The sequence below is a fragment of the Carica papaya genome, chromosome 1 (assembly GCF_054855325.1).
Source record: "Carica papaya isolate Zhongbai chromosome 1, ASM5485532v1, whole genome shotgun sequence".
Lineage (NCBI taxonomy): Eukaryota > Viridiplantae > Streptophyta > Magnoliopsida > Brassicales > Caricaceae > Carica > Carica papaya.
Genome location: NC_142309.1, coordinates 2,792,884 through 2,817,009, shown reverse-complemented (window position 1 = coordinate 2,817,009; position 24,126 = coordinate 2,792,884). Strand labels below are relative to the sequence as shown.

General features: G+C 35.2%; 1 protein-coding gene across 4 annotated transcripts in view; it reads right to left on the bottom strand.

Moving 5' to 3' along the window:
• The window catches only part of RCK (DNA helicase ROCK-N-ROLLERS), a 45,136-nt gene extending 24,245 nt beyond the window's left edge, over positions 1-20,891 (bottom strand). For 2 of the 4 annotated variants that reach the window (XM_088214076.1, XM_022036294.2), the window contains exons 1-4: positions 20,747-20,891; positions 20,073-20,162; positions 19,562-19,745; positions 18,964-19,122 (exon numbers count right to left, since the gene is read on the bottom strand). In XM_088214076.1, coding sequence (XP_088070202.1) covers positions 18,964-19,122; positions 19,562-19,745; positions 20,073-20,140 — 411 coding nt within the window. In that variant the 5' untranslated portion in view covers positions 20,141-20,162; positions 20,747-20,891. The remainder of the gene's footprint in view (positions 1-18,963; positions 19,123-19,561; positions 19,746-20,072; positions 20,163-20,746) is intronic. The other 2 variants (XM_088214086.1, XM_088214083.1) reach the window with 2 other exon arrangements.
• Positions 20,892-24,126: the final 3,235 nt, after the last annotated feature.

Sequence of the window (24,126 nt, the reverse complement as noted above, 5' to 3'; positions counted from 1 at the left end):
AGTTGCGGTCCCTTGGGTGTCTGTCCAGCCGCCAGAACTACACACCTGCATTGCCGCGGCCACCAGTCTACCCTAAACCAGCCTTCATCGCCAGTAGTAACAGCAAAGGAGCTGCAACCACGGCTCCCTTCCTGCATCCAGTTGTGCCTAGTGCAGCGGCCTTCCCAGTCGGCTCCAGCAGAGACATTCCTAGCCACAGCCTAGGAGCTTTCCCAGCAACCTCTCCAACCAAACGCATGCAACCAGGTGACCTCCTTATAAAATTCTTCCTATGATTTTTATTCGATCTTAAAGAAGTAACATCCCAAAACACTTGAACACGCTCTCTTTGGGGAATTCTACTTGCAAATTTCAGGTAATTCAGGTCGCCAATCGTTTCACAGGCAAAAATTATTTGAGATGGTCCTAATTAATTTGGACAATCTTAAAGGGAAAAAACAAGTTCAACCATCTTTTAGATACCGAACTAGAACCCGCAGAACTTCTTTGATGCTTGGGACAAAGAAGATTCAATTTCTATGGCATGGCTCCAGAAATTAGCAAGAGCCTGTATTTCTACCTATAGTAGAAGATGAGTGGGATGCAATTAGCGAAATCTACTGTAAAGACGTGATCCACTACGTAAGGAAAAAGGTCAATCAATAAATAATCTAATATGTTAAAAACCAGTGATAGGAACGGAATCTGTACTACAGTCTTACTGTGAATTACAATAGAGATGCAGTCCATCTCAAGAAATTTTTAGAAAAGACCTTGCATATTAATTTCTGGCAAAATTAAATCCATAATATAATTAAATACGAAATCAAATCTTGGAAAAATAGGAAATGTCATCACCTAATGAGGTAACTTCTATTGTATTGCAGAGGAAAACATAAAAGAGGTCATGCTAGAAACCACCGTACTAATAGCTCAGCCCGATTTTGCAAGTCTTAAACCTTACTAACAAACAAAAGAACTGAATCACACTGAGAATTCATCTCTCATATTAGACAACAGAGAATTTTTAGTGTACTTTTTGCGAATAGCACAGATACACCAAAGAAAAAAGCTAAAAACTGCATGGCTAGCCAAATACCTCCAATAAGGAGTGGGGATACAAAAGTATCTCATAGAAGATTCTCAAATAGATTCATATGACCAACCAACGCAAGGAAGAAAAATCTATTGATTTTACTGATTTCAAAGCTGAGATTAAACAACTACGAAGTCAATTGGAAGATTGAGAAACTTATAGGTGCAAGTGTAATAAAGCATTCAAGTTAGCTTTCTTTTTGTAGATAAGGATTTCATGCAAAGTAGAATATTATATTAGTTAAAGTTCTAATAGTATAATTATATCCTATAATTAGAATCCAATTAGAATAAGGATAATTACTCTATATATATCTTTTAAATGTAAACAAAAAAGATAAATAATAAAATTAGAAATTTATTTTCTCCAAAATTTTCATGGTATCAGAATCAAAGGAAGACTATTTTAGGGTTTTGAAAAAACTCTAAAAGAAGCAAAATAGGCCAAAGTTGGTACTCAACTACCAAAGAAACCAAACCCAGCATCACCCATACGGAGTTGCCGCTCAACCCCGGCTAGAACAACCACAGTTTCCATGCGCATCCGCCACACACGCCTTCGGCTTCATCCCATTCGGCCCGAAAACTGTGGAATACTGCCAGAAAAGCTCGATTGAGACAAATCTGATTCTTTTCTGCACAAAATCCAGCTTGGTCATGATTATCCGACGTTTTTTTCACGCGGTTGTGCGCGTTCGGAAGATCTGCCATTTTGCACCCTCCGCCACTCCGATCCGACCGGTTGTACTTCTGGAGATGAGTCGATTTATCCTCCTGCACACCACGCTGCTCCGGTCGCGCACTGAGTCGTGCTGCATTGACCGGACAAAGCCCCTCCCTTGCACCAGTCCGCTTTTCCACGCACAGGATGTCTGGTATGCTTATTTATTGTTTATCAAATTTAGATGATTGCAAGGTTACATTACTGGTGAGGTGAAAAAATCAGATGTTGGTAATTTAGAATATAATAGATGGAACGCTGAAAGCTCATTAGTAATGTTATGGCTCATAAATTCCACGCAACCCTATATTGCCAGAATATATATGTTGCTTAACACTGCCGAAAAAATATAGAATGCAGCATCTCTTACATATTCACATATGGGTAATGACGTCCAGATTTATGAACTCCGAAATAAAGGTCATGACATAAACAAGGAGAGATGACTATTTCTCAATATTTTTCTGAACTGAATGGATTATGACAGGAGTTATATTACTATCAATATTTTCTAGTAGAGTGTACTGCAGATGCAGTCAAATTTCAGAAATTGATAGAAAAAGAGTGAATCTATAATTTTTTAGTTGGTCTGAACATTAAATATGATTAAATACGGGTTCAAGTGCTTTATAAGGATATTTTTTCTTCATTAGAACAAACTTATACTTATGTTCAACAAGAAAAGAGTAGAACAAATGTCATGCTTCATATTGCACCAATTGAGAAGGTTGGATTAGTTACTCAGTCTAATCAATTCAGAGATATATGGAAGTATAACTATTGTGGCAAGGCAAGACACACTAGGAAAACTTATTGGAAGTTACATGAAAGACTAATTAGAGGTCGGGGAGGAAGAAGATGTGGAATTACAAGAGTTCAAGAAATTTTGTTGAAACTAGGGAAACACCTGCTTCACCATCCGTTGGAGTCTTTTCCACAGAAGAAATTCAAAATATGAAGTGCCTTCTGAGTCAACTTAACTCTTCATCAACTGTTGGCACATCAAATATGACAAAATCAGGTATTACTCATCCTACTTCCACTCCTGATAATTGGATTATAGACTCTGAAACTAATAAACACATGACAGACTCTTATAAAGAATTCTTAACATATTCTTCTTGTACTGAATGGGATAATGTCCGTATAGCAGATGGGTCCTGCACCCCTGTATCGGGAACATGTTTCATTAATTGTACTCCTACTATTATATTGTTTTCAGTTTTACATGTGTCTAATTTTTTTGACAATTTTTTATCTATTAATGTTATAATTAGAGATCTCAACTGTAAAATTGAATTTTTTTATAATCATTGCATCTTTCAGTCTTCAAACCAGGGAGAAGATTGATACTGATAGACTGCAAGATGACTTATATGTCTTGGATTGACATCTGAACTTAATTGGAAATCAAGCAACCATTGGGAATAAAAAAGTCAATATAAAAATACTACAATGGCACCGACGATCGAGACATCCTTCCTTTTTTGTTTTAGAAAAATTATATCCTAAATTATTTAAAAAAATTTCTATGAAGTGTTTGTTTTGTGATGCAGGCGAACCTGCTAATATAAGGAGCTCTTATAATTTAATTAATAATAGAAGTACTGATAAGTTTATGACTATTCACTTTAATGTATAGGGACCTACTCAGAATACCACTCTTTCTGATCATAAATGGTTTGTTATTTTTATTAACTGTTGTACTAGATTAACATGAATTTATTTGTTAAAAGCAAAATGTGATGTATTTTCATGTTTCAAATCTTTCCACAAAATGATATATACAAAATTTGGTGGTAAAGTTAATATTTTGCGAATTGACAATGGTAGAGAATATATGAATAGTGGGTTCCGTGCCTACCTAGAGTCAAATAGGATAATTCATCAGACAAGTTGTGCTAACACTAGTGAACGGTTGCTAAAAGAAAAAACAGACACATATTAGAGATAACTCGATCACTAATGTTCACCATAAATCTATCAAAGAGTTACTGAAGAGATGCAGTTCTCTCAGATGTCTATTTTATCAATAGAATGACTTTGCAAGTCCTGAATTTTAAAAATTCAATGGAGGTTTTATAAGGAAAAAATTCTTACATTGTTTCCCTAAAAGTGTTTGGATGTGTGTGCTTTGTTCATACTAAAAATGTGTGTAAACTAGAACCTAGAGCTTTTAAGTGTGTATTTGTTGAATATTCTTCTACCCAAAAAGGCTACAGGTGTTATTATCTACTATTTAGAAAATACTTTATAACTATTGATATTACTTTTAGGGAGAAGGAATTTTACTTTAACTCAAACTCAACACCACTTCAGGGGGAGAGTGAGAAGGAAGAAATGATACCTAATTGGATAACAATTGAGAGTCATATCCAATGGAAGAATTCTATTACAGAAAGTCTTAATCAAGAACATAATGTCGGATGCTTAAATAAACTATACTTGAAAAGGTATTCAAAGAGAGAGAAGTCTGAACAAGCCATCATGCAGTCTATCTCAGGTCAAGAATCTTCTCTGATTACAGAAGAGACCAGTGAGTTATCTTTCTCTTTTGATTTATCAGATAAATCTATTGGTATTAGAAAGGGAATGAGAACTTGCACTAAGCAACCTATATCTAACTTTGTTTTCTATGACTTTCTATTACTCTCCTATAGTGTAGAATGTCATATGTAAGAATGTATATATACATGTATACTTACATTAGGGACAACTTAGTGTTTTCTCAAGTGGTTAGGACAGTTGATGTTGTTATGACAGTTGGGTGCTCTCTCCACTAACTTTTTAGCTTTTTGTTAGCATCTTTTAACCGGTTTTTGTCTTGGCCAAAGGCTTATATATTTGGCACATTTGTACCCATGTAACATTGAAGAAAATTAGAGGATTTTTTCTCGTCACACAAACTTTCTCTCCTTATTTTTCTTCAAGGTATCAGAGCGGCAACTTTGATCCAAAATCTTTCATCATCCAACTCAAGCCAAAATGGGCATGGATGAACAAAACTCCTCTCACATTGATCATGTCTCGAGTTCCTTCAATCCAATACCTATCAACCATTTTCACATTGACCAGACACCTTCATTTGTCACTGGACATAGACTAAATGGGAGTAGTTATCTCCAATGGTCTTCATCCTTTCTCATGTTCATCCGAGGGAAGAGCAGGGATGAATACCTTACGGGAGAAGTTGTTCAACTACCAGCGGATGATCTAAGTGCTCGTTTATGGAAGGCTGAAAACAATCTGGTAATGTCTTGGTTAATCAACTCAATGACGACTGAGATTGGAGAAAATTTTTTACTGTATGAAACCACGCACGACGTCTGGGTGGCTGTGCGCAAGTTTTACTCCAGCCGAGGCAATACCTCTGCTACCTTCGAAATCGAGACTCAGTTGCACGACCTGCGACAGGAGGAGTTCACTGTAACATAGTACTACATTGCACTCTCTCGGCACTGGCAGCAACTCGACGTCTTCGAGGAACACCCGTGGAATTGTCCTGAATACTTGAAACTTTTCAAAACTCACACTGAACATAAAAGGGTCTTCAAATTTTTTATGGGACTCAACAAAAACTTAGATGAGGTTTGTGGTTGCGTTCTGGGTACAAAGCTGTTGCCGAATCTCAGTGAAGCTTTCTCTGAAGTCCGTCGGGAAGAGAGTAGAAAGAAGATCATGCCGAGTGATTTTTACTCTGGTACGAACCCGACGGACACAACTTTTGCCCTTGCATCTCAAAGGATGCCACTGCTCAGTGAACCTCAGCCTGGTGCCCTAAATCACGAGCACGCCTCTGCTTTCGTCAGGCGTACTTCTAAAGCTGGAGGAAAGAAATGGAGACCCTAGTGTGATTATTGCAAAAAGTTGGGTCATATTATGGATAAATGCTGAAAATTATATGGTAAGCCAGCAGATAGGAAAAATTACAAAAATGACACTCAGAACAACATGGTAATTTCAGAAGAATTATCCCCTGCAACCAATACTACCGAGAGTTCTCCCTTCAGTCCAGTCCAAGTAGAGGCCCTCGTGCAAATGTTTTCTCAGAAGGTTATTCTCGGTAATGTTTTTGTTGCTTAGAGAGGTAATTGCTTACTCAGTTTACCTACTTACTCTGTGAAAAAGCAAATGTAGATTATTGATTCAGGAGCATCTGATCATATGACCGGAGACATTACACTCCTTCATCGATACAGTAATGTAAGAAAATCTCATCTATCAGAATTGCTGATGGAACAAGTTCTAGAGTTGTTGGAGTTGGCTCAGCCACTATATCACCAAATTTGATATTGCAGTCCGTTCTTTATGTGCCTAATTTAGACTACAATCTGTTATCTGTAAACAAATTATGCAACGACTTGAACTGTTTGTTAAATTTGACAGTGATTCTTGTGTTTTTCAGGACTTGGCCATGGGAATGATGATTGGCAGTGTTAAGAAAAACTTAGAACTTTATCTTCTACCAGTCAAAATCTCACCTCCTAATAGACAAACTTAAAGTGCAGTATGGGCTAATTTAGTATCTGTAGGATATTCTAATATTGACGAATCTATTATGTTATGGCATTATAGATTAGGACATCCAAACTGTATGTACTTAAAACAACTATTTCCTACTTTATTCAGAAATAAAAATCTAAGTTCATTTCAATATGAAGTATGTCAATTCTCTAAACATACTCGCAATTCATATCCCAGTATTGCTTAAAAACACTCAAAACCCTTTGCATTGATTCATAATGATGTCTGGGGACCGACATGGGTAAAAAATATTATTAGCATAAAATGGTTTGTCTCCTTTATTGATGATTACATTAGAATAACATAGGTTTATCTGATGAAAGAAAAATTTGAGGTTGGTGAAATCTTTCAAAAATTCAACATTATGATTCAAACCCAATTTCAAACAAAAATACAAGTGTTGAAAACAGATAATACATGTGAATATTTTGCATCCAACCTAGGAAAATTCCTTTCTTGCCAAGGTATTGTCCATCAAAGTTCCTATCCCTACACCCCTCAACAAAATGGTATAGCCGAAAGGAAAAATAGGCACATCCTTGAAGTATCCGGCACACTCATGTTTACCACAAATGTCCCTAAATAACTTTGGAGAGAAACTATCCTCACAGCCACATACCTGATCAACAGAATGCCTTCCTGTATCCTTAAGTTTAAAACACCTTATGATTCACTACTTCAAGTCTTCCCAACATCGCACATCCTTCACACAATTCCTTTTAAAGTCTTTGGTTGTTCTGCCTATGTTCACATTCACAGTCATCTCAGAGGAAAACTTGATTCTAGAGCTCTCAAATGTATTTTTGTCAGGTATTGCAATTCTAAAAAAGGTTACAAATGTTTTTGTCCAATAATCCGCCGGTTCTATAACACTATGCATGTTACGTTTTTTAAGAACTAACCTTTTCATCCCACTCTTGATATTCAGGGGAAGACATCTGAAACTTAGGAATATCAATTGTGGAATGTGAATATCCCTCCTCTATGGACCCCATTGACAACTTCAGAAAAAGATCATGTCCCTGAAACCACCAAAGAACCTGAACCTATCACAGAGACTGATAACACATTACCTACAGTTAGTGAGTTACGTGTCTATAGAAGGAGGAACAAAACTCAAGGTAAAGATAAAGTACCTGAACCATCTATACTCTGTCATGACTCAACTCCTGGACCAAGCATCCAGAATAACACAGGTAATAAGATTTCTGACTCTACTGATGATATTGGTTTACCTATTACATTATGAAAGGGTGTTCGTTCTTGTACTATGCATCCCATACAGGATTATGTCTCTTATGGCAAGCTGTCTTCAAAGTATCATGCACTTGTGAGCAAGTTTGATAGCATCCCTCCTGAACCAAGAACAGTTCATGAAGCTCTCAAGATTCCTGAATGGAATGCTGCTATCCAAGAAGAAATTTCAGTCCTTGAGAAAAATGGGACATGAGAATTATCTGATCTACCTTCAGGGAAGACTCTTGTTCACCACCAAGTACAATCCTGATGGTAGAGTAAGCCGTTACAAAACTCGACTTGTTGCTAAAGGGTTTACCTAATCATATGACATCAACTATCAAGAGACATTTGCTCATGTTGCCGAGTACAACACAATTCAGGTATTATTCTCTTTAGCATCTAATCTTGATTGGCCTCTCTATCAACTTGATGTAAAAAATATTTTCCTTAATGGTAACCTAGAGGAAGAAGTATACATAGAAGTCCCACTTGAACTCAAGATGAATCCCCAAAGGTGTGCAAATTAAAGAAGATATTGTATGACTTCAAACAATCTCCAAGGGCTTGGTTTGATAGATTTACCAGAACAATAAAATATATGGGATATCAGCAATGTCAATCTGATCATACCCTGTTTGTCAAGCATTGTATCACAGGGAGAAGAGCTATACTAATTGTTTATGTGGATGATATTATCTTTACAGGTGATCACAGTGAAAAAATTCAAAAACTGAAAGACTTTGTAGTTAGAGAATTTGAAATCAAAGACCTAGGATTGCTCAAGTATTTCCTTGGAATAGAAATTGCCAGATTCAAGAAAGGAATTTATATATCTCAACGGAAGTACATCTTAGATCTTCTTAATAAAACATGTATGCTTGGTTGTAAATCTGTTGAGACTTTTATGCAAATAAATACTAAACTTGGTTCTAAAAGTGACAGTAAACCTGTTGATAAAGAAATGTATCAAAAGCTTGTAGGTAAATTTATCTACTTGGCTCATACAAGACCTGACATCTGCTTCGCTATTTGTATTGCGAGTCAGTTCATGTCTCAACCTACTGAACAACATATGTGTGCTGTTTATTGTATTTTGAGGTATCTAAAGATGACACCTGGATAAGAATTATTCTTTCAGAAGATTATAGTCAGAGATATTGAGATCTATACTAATGTTGATTGGGTTGGATCTGTGACAAATAGAAGATCCACATCTGGTTATTACTCCTATATTTGGGGTAATTTATTCACTTGGCGTAGCAAGAAGCAATCTGTTGTATCAAGAAGCAGCATTGAATCTGAATTACGATCACTTGCACATGAAATATGTGAGGGAGTATGCCTTAAAAAGATTCTACTAGAATTAAGATTTTCAGCTCCAATTGCAACGAGGATTTAATGTGACAATCAATCAACTATTAGCATGGCCAAGAACCCTGTGCACCATAATAGAATTAAACATGTTGAGATTGATCGTCACTTCATAGAGAAAAAATTGAAAGTCCGGATGTGTCACTCCTATACATCCTGACTAGTCAACAAACAACTGATATATTTACCAAGGCACTACCAAAAAGGGAGTTCAATAATCTTATATTCAATCTAGGATTACCTAATATCTATGCAATCTAGATTGAGGGGGAGTGTAAAATGTTCGTATGTAGGAATGTATACATACATGTATACTTACATTAGGGACAACTTAGTCTTTTTTCAAACGGTTAGGATAGCTGGTGTTGTTAGAACAGCTGAGTGCTCTCTCCACTAATTTTTTAACTTTTTGTTAGCATCTTTTAATCGTTTTTTGTCTTGGCCAAAGGCCTATATATTTGGCACATTTGTACCCATGTAACATTGAAGAAAATCAGAGGATTTTTCCTCGTCACACAAACCTTCTCTCCTTATTTTTCTTCATATAGAGTTTTTGTCTTATTTGTTTCCTCTATATTTATTCCACAGGATTGGAGAGAAGCGTTAGGAGATCCCAAGTAAAAGAAAGCCATGATTGAAAAATTGAGAGCATTGACAAAGAATGAAATATGAGAACTTGTTTCACCTCCACAGGGAAAGAAGATAGTTGGTTGCAAATGAGTGTTCACCGTAAAACACAAAACAGACGAATCAATCGAAAAGTACAAAACTAGATTGGTGACTAAAGGATTTACTCAAACATATGAGATTGACTATCAGGAGACATTTGCACCTGTTGTGAATATGAACACAATTAGGATACTTTTGTCTTGCGTAGCTAATCTTGATTGGGATCTACAGCAGTTTGATGTAAAAAATGCATTCCTCCATGGAGACTTAGAGGAAAAGATGTACATGAAAATTTCACCTAAATCTGAAAATGAGAGGATGCAAGAAAAATTTTGCCAATTAAAAAATGCCTTATACGAATTGAAGCAGTCTCTAAGAACATGGTTTGAACGGTTTAGAAGAGTTATGATCTCTTTTGATATCAACAAAGCAATGCTGATCATACCTTATTTATCAAATATCGTGATGGTAAAGTCACTCTTCTCATTATTTATGTGGATGATATTGTGGTGACTGGAGACAACACAAAAGAGATGACTCGGTTGAAGAAACTTCTTACTCAAGATTTTGAAATAAAAATTTTAGAAAAATTGCAATACTTCTTAGGGATTGAAGTTGTCAGATCTAATAAAGAAATCTTCATTTTTCAAAAGAAGTATATCCTAAACTTATTAGAAGATATTGATATGATGGGTTGCAAGTCGGTAGAATCACCTATTGAGAGGAACCACAAATTGCAAGCAAGTAGTGGTACATCAGTTGACTTAGAGAGATACTACAGACTAGTTGGAAGACTCATTTATCTCTCACATATCAGACCTGATATAGCATATGTAGTTAGTCTTGTGTGTCGGTACATGCATAATCTTCATGAGACTCATTTACATGCTGTCTTTCGCATATTACGATACCTGAAGTTTGTAACAGGAAAATGTCTGTTCTTTTCTAAGCATAGTCACCTTATAATAGAAGCATTTACAGATACCGATTGGGCTAGATCCCTAGATTATAAAAAATCAACTACAGATAGCACACTTGTAGAAGGCAATTTAGTCACATGGAAAAATAAGAAACAAAGTGTGATTACCCGTTACAATGCTAAGGCAGAATATAAAGCAATGGTCCAAGGAGTAAGTGAATTATGATGATTGCAAAAGCTAATGAGGGAATTAAAACTACTTAAAGATGAGAAACTATCTATGTTTGTGACAATAAAGCAGTAATTAACATTGCTCATAATTCAGTTCAACATGACAGAACAAAACACATTGAGATTGATCAATACTTCATAAAAGAGAAGGTGGTTGGTGACCCTTTATACTTATATCATGTATATTTTGGCGACCAGGTGGCTAACATTTTCACTAAAGAACTATGCAACAAATCTCTTCAAAACCTGATTTGCAAGTTGGGCATGTGTGATATCCTTGCACTAACTTGAGGGGAAGTGTTGACAAAGATTTCATGTTAAATAGAATACTATATTAGTTAGAGTTTTAATAATATAATTATATTTTATAATTAGAATTCAACTAAAATAAGAATAATTACTCTATATATATGTTCTAAATATAAACACAAAAGATAAGTAATAAAATTAGAAGTTTATTTTCTTCAAAATCTTTACCTTTTCATATGGTTTGAATGCATTGTATTAGCCATTTGACAATTCTTGGATTATAAATTCATGAACCACCAATCATATGATTAATACTTGTTTATCCTATCCTAGCAACCATAAGAGTTTTCTTCTTCCAAAACCACATACCAAAATAATCTTTGAGAGAAGTCATCTTTATAACCAACTATATTATTAGTAACCGTTTGTCCTACAACATAGAAAGGCAGTATTAGTAGGACAAACAGTAAAGAAAGCTTATGGAGAGGCAATACTTTCTCTTCCAGGATTGCAGAAGAGTCTCTGAAGCAATTGATGGGTTGGGTTTGGTGGACCTTCCACTTATGAGAGGAAAATGGACCTGATCAAATTAAAGAGAATCGCCTTCCTGGTCTAGAATTGACTGTTTCTTTATCTCAGCTCAGCTTCTTACTCAGCTTACAGGAGTTGTTCAGAAAATTCTCCAACACCCGACCTCATACCACTTCCCGATATGTCTGATTTCTGATGATATTCAGTGGGACCTTATTCTATTTAGACTAGACAACAGATGACTGGGAGTGGACCGTTTTAGAAGTATAGTTGAGGAGACCTGGAGAGGCACAATTGTTCAGGGCAAAGCCAGCTATATAGTCACCTGCAAGCTGAAAGCTCTCAAAACTGTGATCAAACAGTGGACGAAGAATGAACAGGAAAAAGAAAGAGAGGAACTCACCTGTTTATTCACTGACTTGGGTGAGTTAGATAGCAAAGATGAAGCTTCTGGCCTTGATGAGGAAGAGAAGAAGAGGAGGAATGGCTTAAAACTCAAGGTTGCCAACCTGATGTATAAGGATGAGGTTTCACGGAAACATAAATCTAGATAGAAATGGCTGAAAGAAGGAGACTGCAACACCAAGTATTACCATGCTTTGGCAAGCCATAGAAGAAGATGTAATTTCATGGATGAGTTGTGGATTGGAGATAAGAAAATAGAAGGTAACACTGATATGAGAGAGGCGGCTAAGAAATTTTTTGGTGGGTTGTATACTGAAGAGTGTGTTGGTTGACCGAAACTGGATGGAATACAGTTCAGAACCATTTCTGAGACAAGCAGGCAGCTCCTTGAAGAAGAATTCACTAACAGTGAGGTATGGGACAGCCTTAAAATGTATAATGGTGACAAGACACTGGGTCCGGATGGGTTCAATATGAAGTTCTTACAAGACTTTTGGCATTTAATTAAAGAGGAGGTCATGGGACTGTTTAGGGATTTGCATGATTCTTGAAAATTTGTGAGATCCTTTAATACCACATTTCTGGTCCTCATTGCTAAAAAAAGAGGTGCTAAAGATATTAAAAATTTCAGATTTATTAGTCAGGTGGGATGTATTTACAAATTAATTGCAAAAGTGCTGGCCAAATAGATTGTCCAAGGTTTTAGGAGAAATAATTGGGGAATATCAACACGCATTTGTGGGTGGAAGACGGATTTTAGATGCGATTATGACTGCAAATGAAGTAGTAGATGAATTAATGCCAGAAAATAGTGAAGGGATCATATGCAGGTTAGACATTGAGAAGGCTTATAATCATGTCAGTTGGAAATTTCTCAAACATATGATGAGAAGAATGGGATTTGGGCAAAAATGGATAAAGTGGATGGACAGTTGTATTGCAACCACCTCTTTTGCGGTTTTAGTTAATGGAAGACCATCCAGCTTTTTTTTCTGCTTCACATGGGTTACACCAAGGAGACCCTCTATCTCCAATATTGTTTTTAATTGTAATGGAGGCGCTGATGTTTTGCTTGGTAAAGCTATTGAATTGAACTTGCTGAAAGGTATAACTGTCAGGAAGGGATCTAAAGCTGTTCAGGTTTCACATTTTTTCTTTATTGATGATACCTTGATTTTTTGTCAGCCAGAGGTTAGAAATCTCTTACATCTGCAATGTGTTTTGATGTGTTTTCAAATAGTTTCTGGACCATACAATTAACTTAAGAAAGACTGAATTGGTAAGGCTCGGCAACGCAAGTGATGAGAACCACCTTGTTGGGATCATGGAATGCAAAGCTACCAAGTTACCTATCACGTATCTGGGCATCCTTTTAGACGCCAAATACAAAGATTCGGGCACTTGGGAACCGATTATCAAATCCGTTGAGAACAGATTTGCTGGCTGGAAAAGAAAATTTCTATCGAAAGGAAGGCTCACACTTATCAAGAGCACACTCACCAACTTACCCATTTATTATTTATCTGTACTTACCATGCCAATGAAGGTTGCAAAGAGAATAGAATCCATTCAATGTCGTTTTCTTTGGAGGGATGAAAGTGAAAAAAAAAAAGAGATTTCACCTAGTTAAATGGGAAGAGTTGAAGAAACCGATTTATAAAGGTGGGCTGGGAATAAAGTCTCTTGTTGAAATGAATGTGACTCTTCAAACAAAATGGTTGTGACGTTACTTCACAGAAGATGTTGGGCTTTGGAGGAATATAATTGCTACTAGATGGGGGGACGCTAATGGGAAGCTCATGTTTGGTAAAACAATTCGCCCACATGGCTATCGTTTATGGAGGAAAATTACAATGGATTGGACAAGGTTCAGAGAATGTATCTAGTGGTGTGTTGGTAAAAGGGACCGCATTAAATTCTGGGAGGACATATGGGTGGAGAATGACAATCTTATGCGCACTTTCCCAAACATTTATGCGATCGCCCAATCAAAAAGCATTAAGATTGAAGAGGCTTACAATACAATCAATGGGAATGTGATTTGGATGGTCAATGTTTGCAGGAACTTAAATGATTGTGAGGTGAATGAGTATGAATCATTACTGAATACCTTGAAGACACAACAGATTAACACATGCAAAGATAGGATTGTGTGAAAGCTAGGCAAGAGCCAAGAGTTTTCGGTCATGACATTTTATTTTCACATTCTGCCGTATGATCAGTGGAGGAATGACTGCTTCCCGGCAATCCAAATCTGGAAAAACTCAGCTCCTCCTAGAATAGCCTTCTTCTTGTGAGAAGCTTGCAGAGAAAGTATCTTGACTACCGATAATTTGATGAAGAGGGGTTTAACCTTGGTTAACAGATGCTGCTTAAGCAGGGGCAATGCAGAATCATGCAATCACATTTTGCTTTGGTGTCCTACTGCTTATAGCCTTTGGAGTATGATTTACGGACTATTGAGTATCAATTGGATCATGGGGGTTCAGTTAGGGAAGATGTTTGGACTTGGAATGGGTTGTGTAAAAACAGAGATTTTGTAAAGATTGTTCCTTTGACTATATTTTGAGCATTATGCAAGAAAAGAAATAGTAGAGTCTTAGATAATAGAGAAGTAAAGAATAGTAAACTTAAAGATAAATGATTGCATTTTTTTAGATTTATCTTGTTTGAACATAATATTGCCAGGATAGAAGATTTTGGGCATGTCATTGACTCCCTAACACAATTGTAAATATTTTGTATAATGGGGGTGCCCCCTTGGTATTTTGTAAAAAATATTTTTATACTTTTTATTTTAAAAAAAAACATTCTAGACTTCAAAAACCTTCCAGAAGCACTCTTCAAGTTTTATCCAGAAGTATCCCAAATCATCTATTCCCTCAAATATTTGGGTGTGTTACCTTCGTTCATATTCATTCTCATTAAGAAAAGAAAAAATTTGATCCCTGGATCTTAAAATGTGTAGATGTAGGGTACTCATCTAAAAAAATATATAAATATTACTGTCTATCTGCACAGAAATTCTACGTGTCTGCGAATATCACTTTTTTTAACAAAAATCAAATCTTGCTCAACATTATCTTCAGAGAGAGTCTATATTGAAAGACAAAGATACAGAATTCTTAACGGTCTTTATCGTACCACTTTTTTCTCACACTCTAACATCATCACCACAAGAAAGCACAAAAGAAAGTCTTAAGGACCCACAGAAAACAGACTATACCGGACCCCAGGTTCACTTAAATGTATATAAAGAGGAAGAATACAAGTTTTGAGCCTAAGTTGGTACAAGTATCCAACCCTGACCCTAAAACTGAGGCAAGCCCCAAAAAACATGTACAATTTGATAATCACATACTTATTGTACTTCATAAAGGAACTAAAGAATACACTAAACGTCTTATTTATTCCATCTCATAATTTATGTTATTTGATAGGTATTTAAAATTCCAACAAAATTTCCTTACAAGTTTGATTATTGAGTCTATTCATAATACTGTATCTGAGGCGTTAACTTGTGAAAAATGAAAATATATGAAAATGTGGGTGCTAGAGAAAAATTAGACATGGAAATAATAGATCTACCCAAAGGAAAAAAATGTGGATACAAGTAGGTATTACAATTAAATACAAAACATATGAAACAGTCGAAAGATATAAAACAAGATTGGTGCCAACTGACTATATATAGACTTATCGAATAGACTACCAAGAAGCATTCGTGCCAATAGTTAAGATAAATATTGTAACGAATCTTGTTATCCTTAGCTATCCAATTTAATTAGTAACTGCAACAATTCAAAATGAAAAATATCTTCTTGCATGGAGCCTTGAAAGAAAAAATATAGATAGAGAATACACCAGGTTTTAAAAAAGAAACAAGACCAAATAAAATGTGTAAACTGAACAACGCAGTATATAGACTCAAGCAATCACTAAGACGATGGTTTGTTAGATTCGTAAAGGTGATGGTAAATTCAAGATCTAAATAAACTCAGGAATATTATACTTTTTTTATCAAGCACCCAGAGATAGGAGAAGTTACAATTCTCCTAATAAACATTGATAACATTATTGTAAATGAGATTATGAGAAAGAAAATTTGATACTAATGTAATTTCTGCCAAGAGATTAAAGAGTTAGGTAAGTTGAAATATTTCTTTAGAATTGAAGTCGCCCGCTCAAAATCTGGGATCTTCATTTCTCAACAAAAATATTGACAAGTCAGTATGTAAACCAGTTGGTACTTCTATTGACCTTAGTCATAATTAGGAGTAATAGAAGAAGATACACCGGTAGATAAGGAGATGTAATAAAGATATAATTAGGAGATTGATATACATTTTCCATACAAAACCATATATCAATTATGCATTACGTATTATAAGTCAGTTCACGTAAGAAGTGCACTTATAAATAGCTTTCAGAGTACTGTATTATCTAAAAAGATCACCTGGGAAAGGAATCATGTTCATGAAGAGTGATAAATTGTTTCTAGAAACCTATATGGATACAGATTATGTAAAATCAATTGTAAACAGAAGATCTATGACATGTTACCGTACTTTTTTTGAGACGACTAGTTATTAGAGAAATAAGAAGCAAAACATAGTTGTTAGAGTGTAGAATAAAAATTTTAAAAATTGCATAAATAGTATGTGAACTACTATGAATAAAAAGATTTTTTAGAAGATTTAAAAATCAAGTGAGAAAACTCCATGCATCTATATTGGTGATAACAAGTCACTCATAAGCATTACAAACAATCCGGTACTACATGACCGAAACCAAATATATCATATCGATAAACACTTTATCAAAGAAAAACTTGATAATGACTAACATACATTCGATTAATGTCAACCAATTCACAACTAGTAGATGTCGATTAAAAGCCTGAGCAATCCAACATCCAACATTCTTATTAATAAGGTAGGAATGAACAATATTTATAACCCAACTTGAAGGGGAGGATTAAGAAAAGTATAAATTAGGTTAAAGGATATAAGAGTAAAACACACCTCATGCAGCCAAGCATAATTAATTGTCTATTTCTTTTTTTATTCTATAAAAGTTGTATATAAAGGATCGTGATATTAAATAGAACATACATTAACCATTCTTAACATGCTGCAGCTATTGTCTCTATCCTTGACTCAACTTCACTCTTCGTAGTTCTATTTGGGTAAGAGAGACACCTAATTATCTCAGTGATTATCATTGCTTTTCTAGTATTCTAATCTTGTATAAACCTTGTTCTTCTTATGAGGCAAGTATTGGTCCACTTTGGCAGCAAGTTATGGAAGAAGAACTTAAGGCATTGGAAAAACTTACACGTGAGAGTTAGTTAATCTTTCCTTTGGTAAGACTGCAATTTGTTGCAAATCATTTTTTAAGATCATGATGGATCTATTGAATATTACAAAGCATGCTCGGTGACCAAGAGCTATTTTCAAGAATATGATATTGTTATGAAGAAATTTTTGCTCATATGGCTCCATTGACTGTTATCCATAATTTCTTAACCACTATTGTTGCTAAAAATGACGTATTCTTTAAATGAAGGTGAAAATGTTTTTTTAAGGATCTGAAAAAAGGAACAAAAGAAATTTATATACATCATCTTCTCCAGTAATCTCATCCTTCTCACAAGCTTTGTCAACTTCAGCAAGATTTATATGGATTGGAATAAGCACCAAAAACTTAGCTTGCCAAATCCAATTCTAACATCTTCAATTTTGGTTTTATCTCTAGTCCTTATGGTCCTATTTATTCAACGCATTAATCATGACATTGTTATATTGCTACTCTATGTTGATGGTATGAATTGTGATGGGTGATGATGTAGCATATATTTCATCATACACCTATATTTTAGTTAGCACTTTGAAATGAAAGATCTTGGTGTTCTTGTTTCTTTGTCTTGAATTATGCTCCAAGTATGATGGGTGTTATCTCTCTCACGTTAAATATACTTGTGACTTACTTTCTTGTGCTAGTAAAACTATAGACACATCTTTAAAACCTAGGAGGTGAAACCTAATGTGCAACTCACCCCTGTAAATGATATCCCTCTTGTTAATCCGACTGTGTATATACAATTAGTTGAGTCTTATTAATCTCACTGTCACTAGACCTAACATTACTTATGTAGTTCATTTAGTCAGTCAATTTATGATTGTTTCTCACTCTTGTCACTTTGCAACTATTCTTTAGATTTTTCACTATGTTAAGGGACTTTTTTACGTACTTTATTTCCTGCTAAGTCTTCACTAGTGCCATCAGGAGACTGATGCCAATTGGGTAGGAAATTCTATTGGCATTGCTCTACTTCTAGACATTGCTTCTTTTTGCAAGTTTATCTTATTTCTTGGTGCATAAAAAGCAAATTTTATAACTTGCTTTAGCACAAAACTTGAGCACTGTGTTCTTGTTGATGCCCCTTCTGAAATAGTTTGGTTCTATTGGCTACTATAAGAAATGGGTACTGCTCATCTTTTACTACTGTTCTAAACTGTGATAATCAAAGTGTTGTTTAAACTGCCTACTATAATGTGTTTCATGAACATGCTCAATGTATCTAAACTGATGGTTACTTTATTCTTCATCATGTTACTCACTATACTATTAGTTTTATCCTCATATCCTCATTAAATCAGAAAGTTAAATTTTTTATCAAGAATCATTTTTCTGGTCGTTTCTAAGACTTGGTTTTCCAAGTCAAGTTGGTATCAAACAGTGCACCTTTGAGTTTGAGGAAGGAGTTAATCATAATAGGATATGCATCCTAAATAGGACATGTATATAGGTTATTTCCCATAGTACATTATATTTTTGTATATGATATTCTCAATAAGGTTAAATTTACTTAAATAAAGAAGGATACTATGTGAATCCAATAACATAATTCAAAACTCAGAAAGATAATCCTTTTTATAACAACACCTGAATGTCATGCTGGTATTTTATTCAGTTGGTTGATTTTTCTTTCATTTGGATATACATGTCCATCTCATATTTTATGTACCTCGGGAGTGGTTAAAATAATGTCTGCCTCTTGTATATTCCTTATACTGGAGTCGTTGTCCCCCGTCAGCTCCAGACAACTTATTCCCCATGAACCAAACTTTTGGTTCCAACCACGTAGCTTCTCTTGCACTAAAGCTTTAGAAGGGGCTACATAGATCTTCACAACAAAATGAAAGAAATAAAGAGAACTAAGAACAGTTCAACCGCAGATAGGTAGGAATATCAGTTATCTTCTATCCTAATATAATGAAATAGACAGAGGAGAAAGTAACATGGGAAGTCCAATTAATTAAAGTTTGCACCACTTTGTTACAAATTGGAATCACAAATAATATTAGAGAGAATGAACATAAAAGAGCAACTGGAAAATTGCAGACAGGTGGTTCAGCTTTAAAAGGAGAAAATTAAATTAAATCCTTACACCAGAAAACTCTATGGTTCCATTCAAAATTGATCATTAAGGAAACAACAGGAGGTCCAGTTAATTATTTCAGAAAAAAAAAAAAAAAAAAAGGACTCTCTAGTTAATGAAGTGCTACAGTAAAGTAACTATCTAGAGCATGTCTCACCTGGGGACCATCGTATTGAAAACTTACTGTTTTAAGGGTTCCCTTTAAATGAGCAAACTTCCCATCCTTAGAGATGAACTTTGATAGAACTCTCAAAACACAAAGCTCAAAGAGCACTGTTTTACCACTTCCAGTCGGTGCTGAAACAACCATGTTTATATCGGAGTGGAAACAAAGAGGAAAACATTCGCTCTGCAGTGAATTAAAATACCTGCATAGTAAGAGAAGAAAACACATTAATATGCTGGATAATGAGATGCACACTGATAGGAAGCCGCTCGAGACTGATCTGCAGTCTGCACTAACATGTTGGAAACAAGCAATTGCTCAACTCTGGCAAGCAATGGATTATGTAAACAGGCGAAATCTCCGTTATATCCTTCAACCAAGCGAATAAACCTTGGGATAATACTAGACGAAGATGAGTACATATAAAGCCACACAAAGAAAAATCAATTCCAACATACAGGCAGCGAGAATGGTGAACAGGCTGATTTTCACAGCAAATCGATGATAACTGATAAAACAGGCCTACTACCTGAAACTAAAAGTTGATCGAAATGGTGCAGGCAAATCTGACACGGACTTAAGAGTATGCGAATCCATAATCGAGCAGTTCCTCACAAACCTACATTATATCGAGATTCACAATTGTTACACCCGTTATTGATATACTGGGAGTGCTTATACATTCATATCCGATGAATTTCAACAATGTAATTTCAATTTACTCAGACAAAAAAAAGAAGATTAAAAATGAAAGAAGAATCACAGGCAGTAAAATATATATGCATTCCAAACATGAAGCTATTTTGGTTCCTCTGGACAAAACAGAATATCGAAATTGTCTTTGAGATCTGCTATTCTGATTAAAAACCTCTCAAAATCTCAACAGTGTGATTTACACATAAACAGAACTCCTTGGAAATTAGTTTCACAGTTTCTTCTTAGTTCGTCTCGAAATATTATTTCCAAATCTATATAGATTACAAAGAAAGCTCCCCGTTCATGTGAGCTTGAAATTCCCAAATAACATGGCGGAGAAATAGCAGTCCAACTATGGGGATTTCGCGTAAGCCAGTCATCTGATATGAACATCACTTCCAGTTGAATTCCTCTATAGAATCATCGTAACTAGAAAATCCACTCAAATTTCCACAACAAATCACTAGGAAAACAAAATGAACAGGTTAAACTAAAATATCAACTCACTGTAGACGAGAGAGATGCGATAGTGAGGGAGCAAGAAGGTTTAGCGTCTATGCTCGAAATGGCGGGATTTTCTGGAAATGTGCAAATGGCGGTAATTGTTGAATCGTTAAGCTTAAATAGCATTTTGGTGCTCAACTTTTGTAGTTTTTTTCATTATTTACAATTTAATTCCTAATTAGTAAAATATATATATATATATAAGTAATACTATGAGTTTGCATTCTTTATTTTTTAGATAATTTTTAATTAATTATCATTATATATTATTCTCATATAAAACTTTTAATTTTACCTACTCCTATTTTAAATATAAAAATAAAATTTTAATATTTAATTGATTACAAATTATGCATTATATGATTTTTAAATATAAAAATAATTTTGATAATATGAATAATATTTATTTCTTTAAAATTTTAGATCAAAATTTATAATTTATATTTATTTTAAAATTATAATTTACATACAAAACGAATAAAAATATAATAATATTATTTTATCGTATATAATTTTTTTATCTATTATTTTCCTATATAAATAATTGAGTTCTTTTATAAATTTAATTTTTATTGTAATTCTTATTACTTATATCTATAAATAAACATTATATATTGATTACAAAGCATAGAAGTAACAAATCAATTAATTATAGATTTTATAAGTTCTATAAACGGTAGCTAGATTGTCGATTTGTGAGATTTCTCAAATATTTTTATTGAGTGAGAAATTGATGTTTACTAATTAAGGTAAATTGTGATACTTTTATCAATTTCTTTCACTGAATTAATTTTAACTTATTAAATTTTTTTTGGTGATATTATAGTTAATTCATTTATTCAAATTACTTAAGTTGTAATTATATGTTGATTGTGTGTTAAATAATAATATTTTGTTTGAAGAATAAATTTATTGTGTTACTTGTGTATGCGTGAATTCAAATTGTATTGTTAATTTTGAGTTATGCGTCATTTATCTTTAATATAACTACTATAATAATATTTATTTTATTTTATTTTTCTCCTTCATAAAATAAATTATATAAAAATATAAAGGAAAAATAGTAAAAAATTATATTTGGTTAATATAGATATCATAGGTTTATATTTTAATTATTTTCATTAATATATATATAGTTTTTATTCTATATAATTAAAAAATATTAATTGTAATATGTAACACCCCAAACTCGAAATGATGTAATTTAATTTTTTAATAATAATAAAAAGAGTTAATTTTAATTATTTTTTAAACATATAGATTTTGAATGAAATTTAAAATAATTTTAGAAAACATAGTGAAACTATAAATAAAAGGGTGGTGTATTTGAAAAAAAAAATTTGAAAACAGGGATCAAATCGTAAAAAGGAGAAATGCGGGCCACATAAGACAGTCACGTCAGCAGCACGATGAATCAGAACGCGCTGTGTGACGGACATGCTGACACGGGCTCCACGCGGGCGATCCAACGCCCGTGTTCACTCTTCCGGGCATGAACGGTCCAGATTGATTTCTCGGATAAGTACAATCAGATAGCCCACGCGTCTTCAATCGAACGACCCATATATGTTTTCTTAATAAGCGCAATCGGATAGTTGAGGAGGCTATACGTGGACCCGGATGGATGGCCCAGATCGAGGGAATGGGAGTATTTAAACGTGTAACGCCCCGTTTTTTTTTCTTTCAATAGCGTAAGATAAAACAATCCCATGACCCAACACCCAAGTCCCATGCCAGTTTAATCACACACAAAGAAAACTTGTCTACATTTCATTGTTCAAACCCAATGTAAACTTACAATTCTACATATACATCAAATGACAAAACCATATCATATACCTCAAGCAAACAATATCCATACTAATATAAACTTTTACACACTACAACCCGCTACAAAGAAAACCCTTGTCCTATGGCGTTAAAGACTAGGCTCAGCAACCAGCAACTCAGATCCCCGCTCCATCCCTACTTCATCTGTTAATGATAAGAAGTGAGTTCACATAACTCAATACGATAATAATCAAGTTGTAGGTATAATATGCAATGACAAGAAATTCAATATGTCTATATGCATTTCTCCTACATAACCTAAGTCATACCTCAGAACCACCCTAGAACTAGCCATCATGAACCTACCCCGAAAGTCCAATTATGGTTATCAGTAACACATATAACAATAGCAAATCCAGTACCCCCATAGGTACCCTATCTATACCACCTACATCCTGTCTTAACACTACTCTAGTGCAACACCAACCCTACTTATCCCGGTAGGCTATTCATATTGCGTATCAAACGTGACCCCCTGCCGAAGTCACACCCTGAGCACCCCTGTTTACGTTCATCACCAATATCGGTGATCCATACTCAATTCTCTACCTTTCGACCCTAATAGACCACACACACACACACAGATACCATTATCTCACGTCACCAACATCGGCGACTCATACTCACTCCTCCACCTCTCGACCCTAATAAGTCACACACACATACAAATACCATTATCTCACGTCACCAACATCGGCGACCCATACTCACTCCTCTACCTCTCGACCCTAATAAGCCACACACACACACAACTACCATTATCTCATGTCACCAACATCGGCGACCCAATCCCTTACCCGTCGGGGTCTCCCGACCATCACCACTATCGATGATCAACCTACTCTTTCTAAATAGTGACACCAATATCGGCGTCCCCCCCCCCCTAACGACACACACCAATATTTCACGCATACGCCGGTGACCAACCTTTAAATTTACAGCAGCTATACCAACCTATATCCCCTCCATACACTCACACTACACAACTACCAACACATCCCTACTCTCCCACCTTAAACCACACCTTAAGAGCCCCTCCTGTGCAATCCCAATCTCTAGCAGCTACATTTTCCTCCCCCTTTAGACCTACTTCTCTCTATAGCTATAACACGCCTCTTCCCTCACCCGAATCTCTTTATACACACCGATCTCCTATTTCACAATCCACTCCATCGCACAGTCTTGAACTCTCCTCTCCCTCACAGCCTTCATGCCCCGCTTCCCTTATTATTTTACCTCATAAGGCTTGTTCGAAACATCCTTACTCACACCGTCACAATTGCCAACAGTCATCCCTCTCACGGGACACTCACTGAAGACATTCTTCCTTCTCTCTCCTATCGCGGCTCCCTCCGCACTCCCGCTCACACACACAAACTCTCATCGTCATCTCGGATCTCCCACATATGCTAACTTGCTCACTCACTCTCTCTCCCAGTGACCTTCACTATGTGATCACACTCACCTCACACAACCTCCACTCTCTCCCACGGATCTCTTGTACACCCCAACGTCACCATCATCTCCCTTCTCACGACCTCATCCGTGAACGT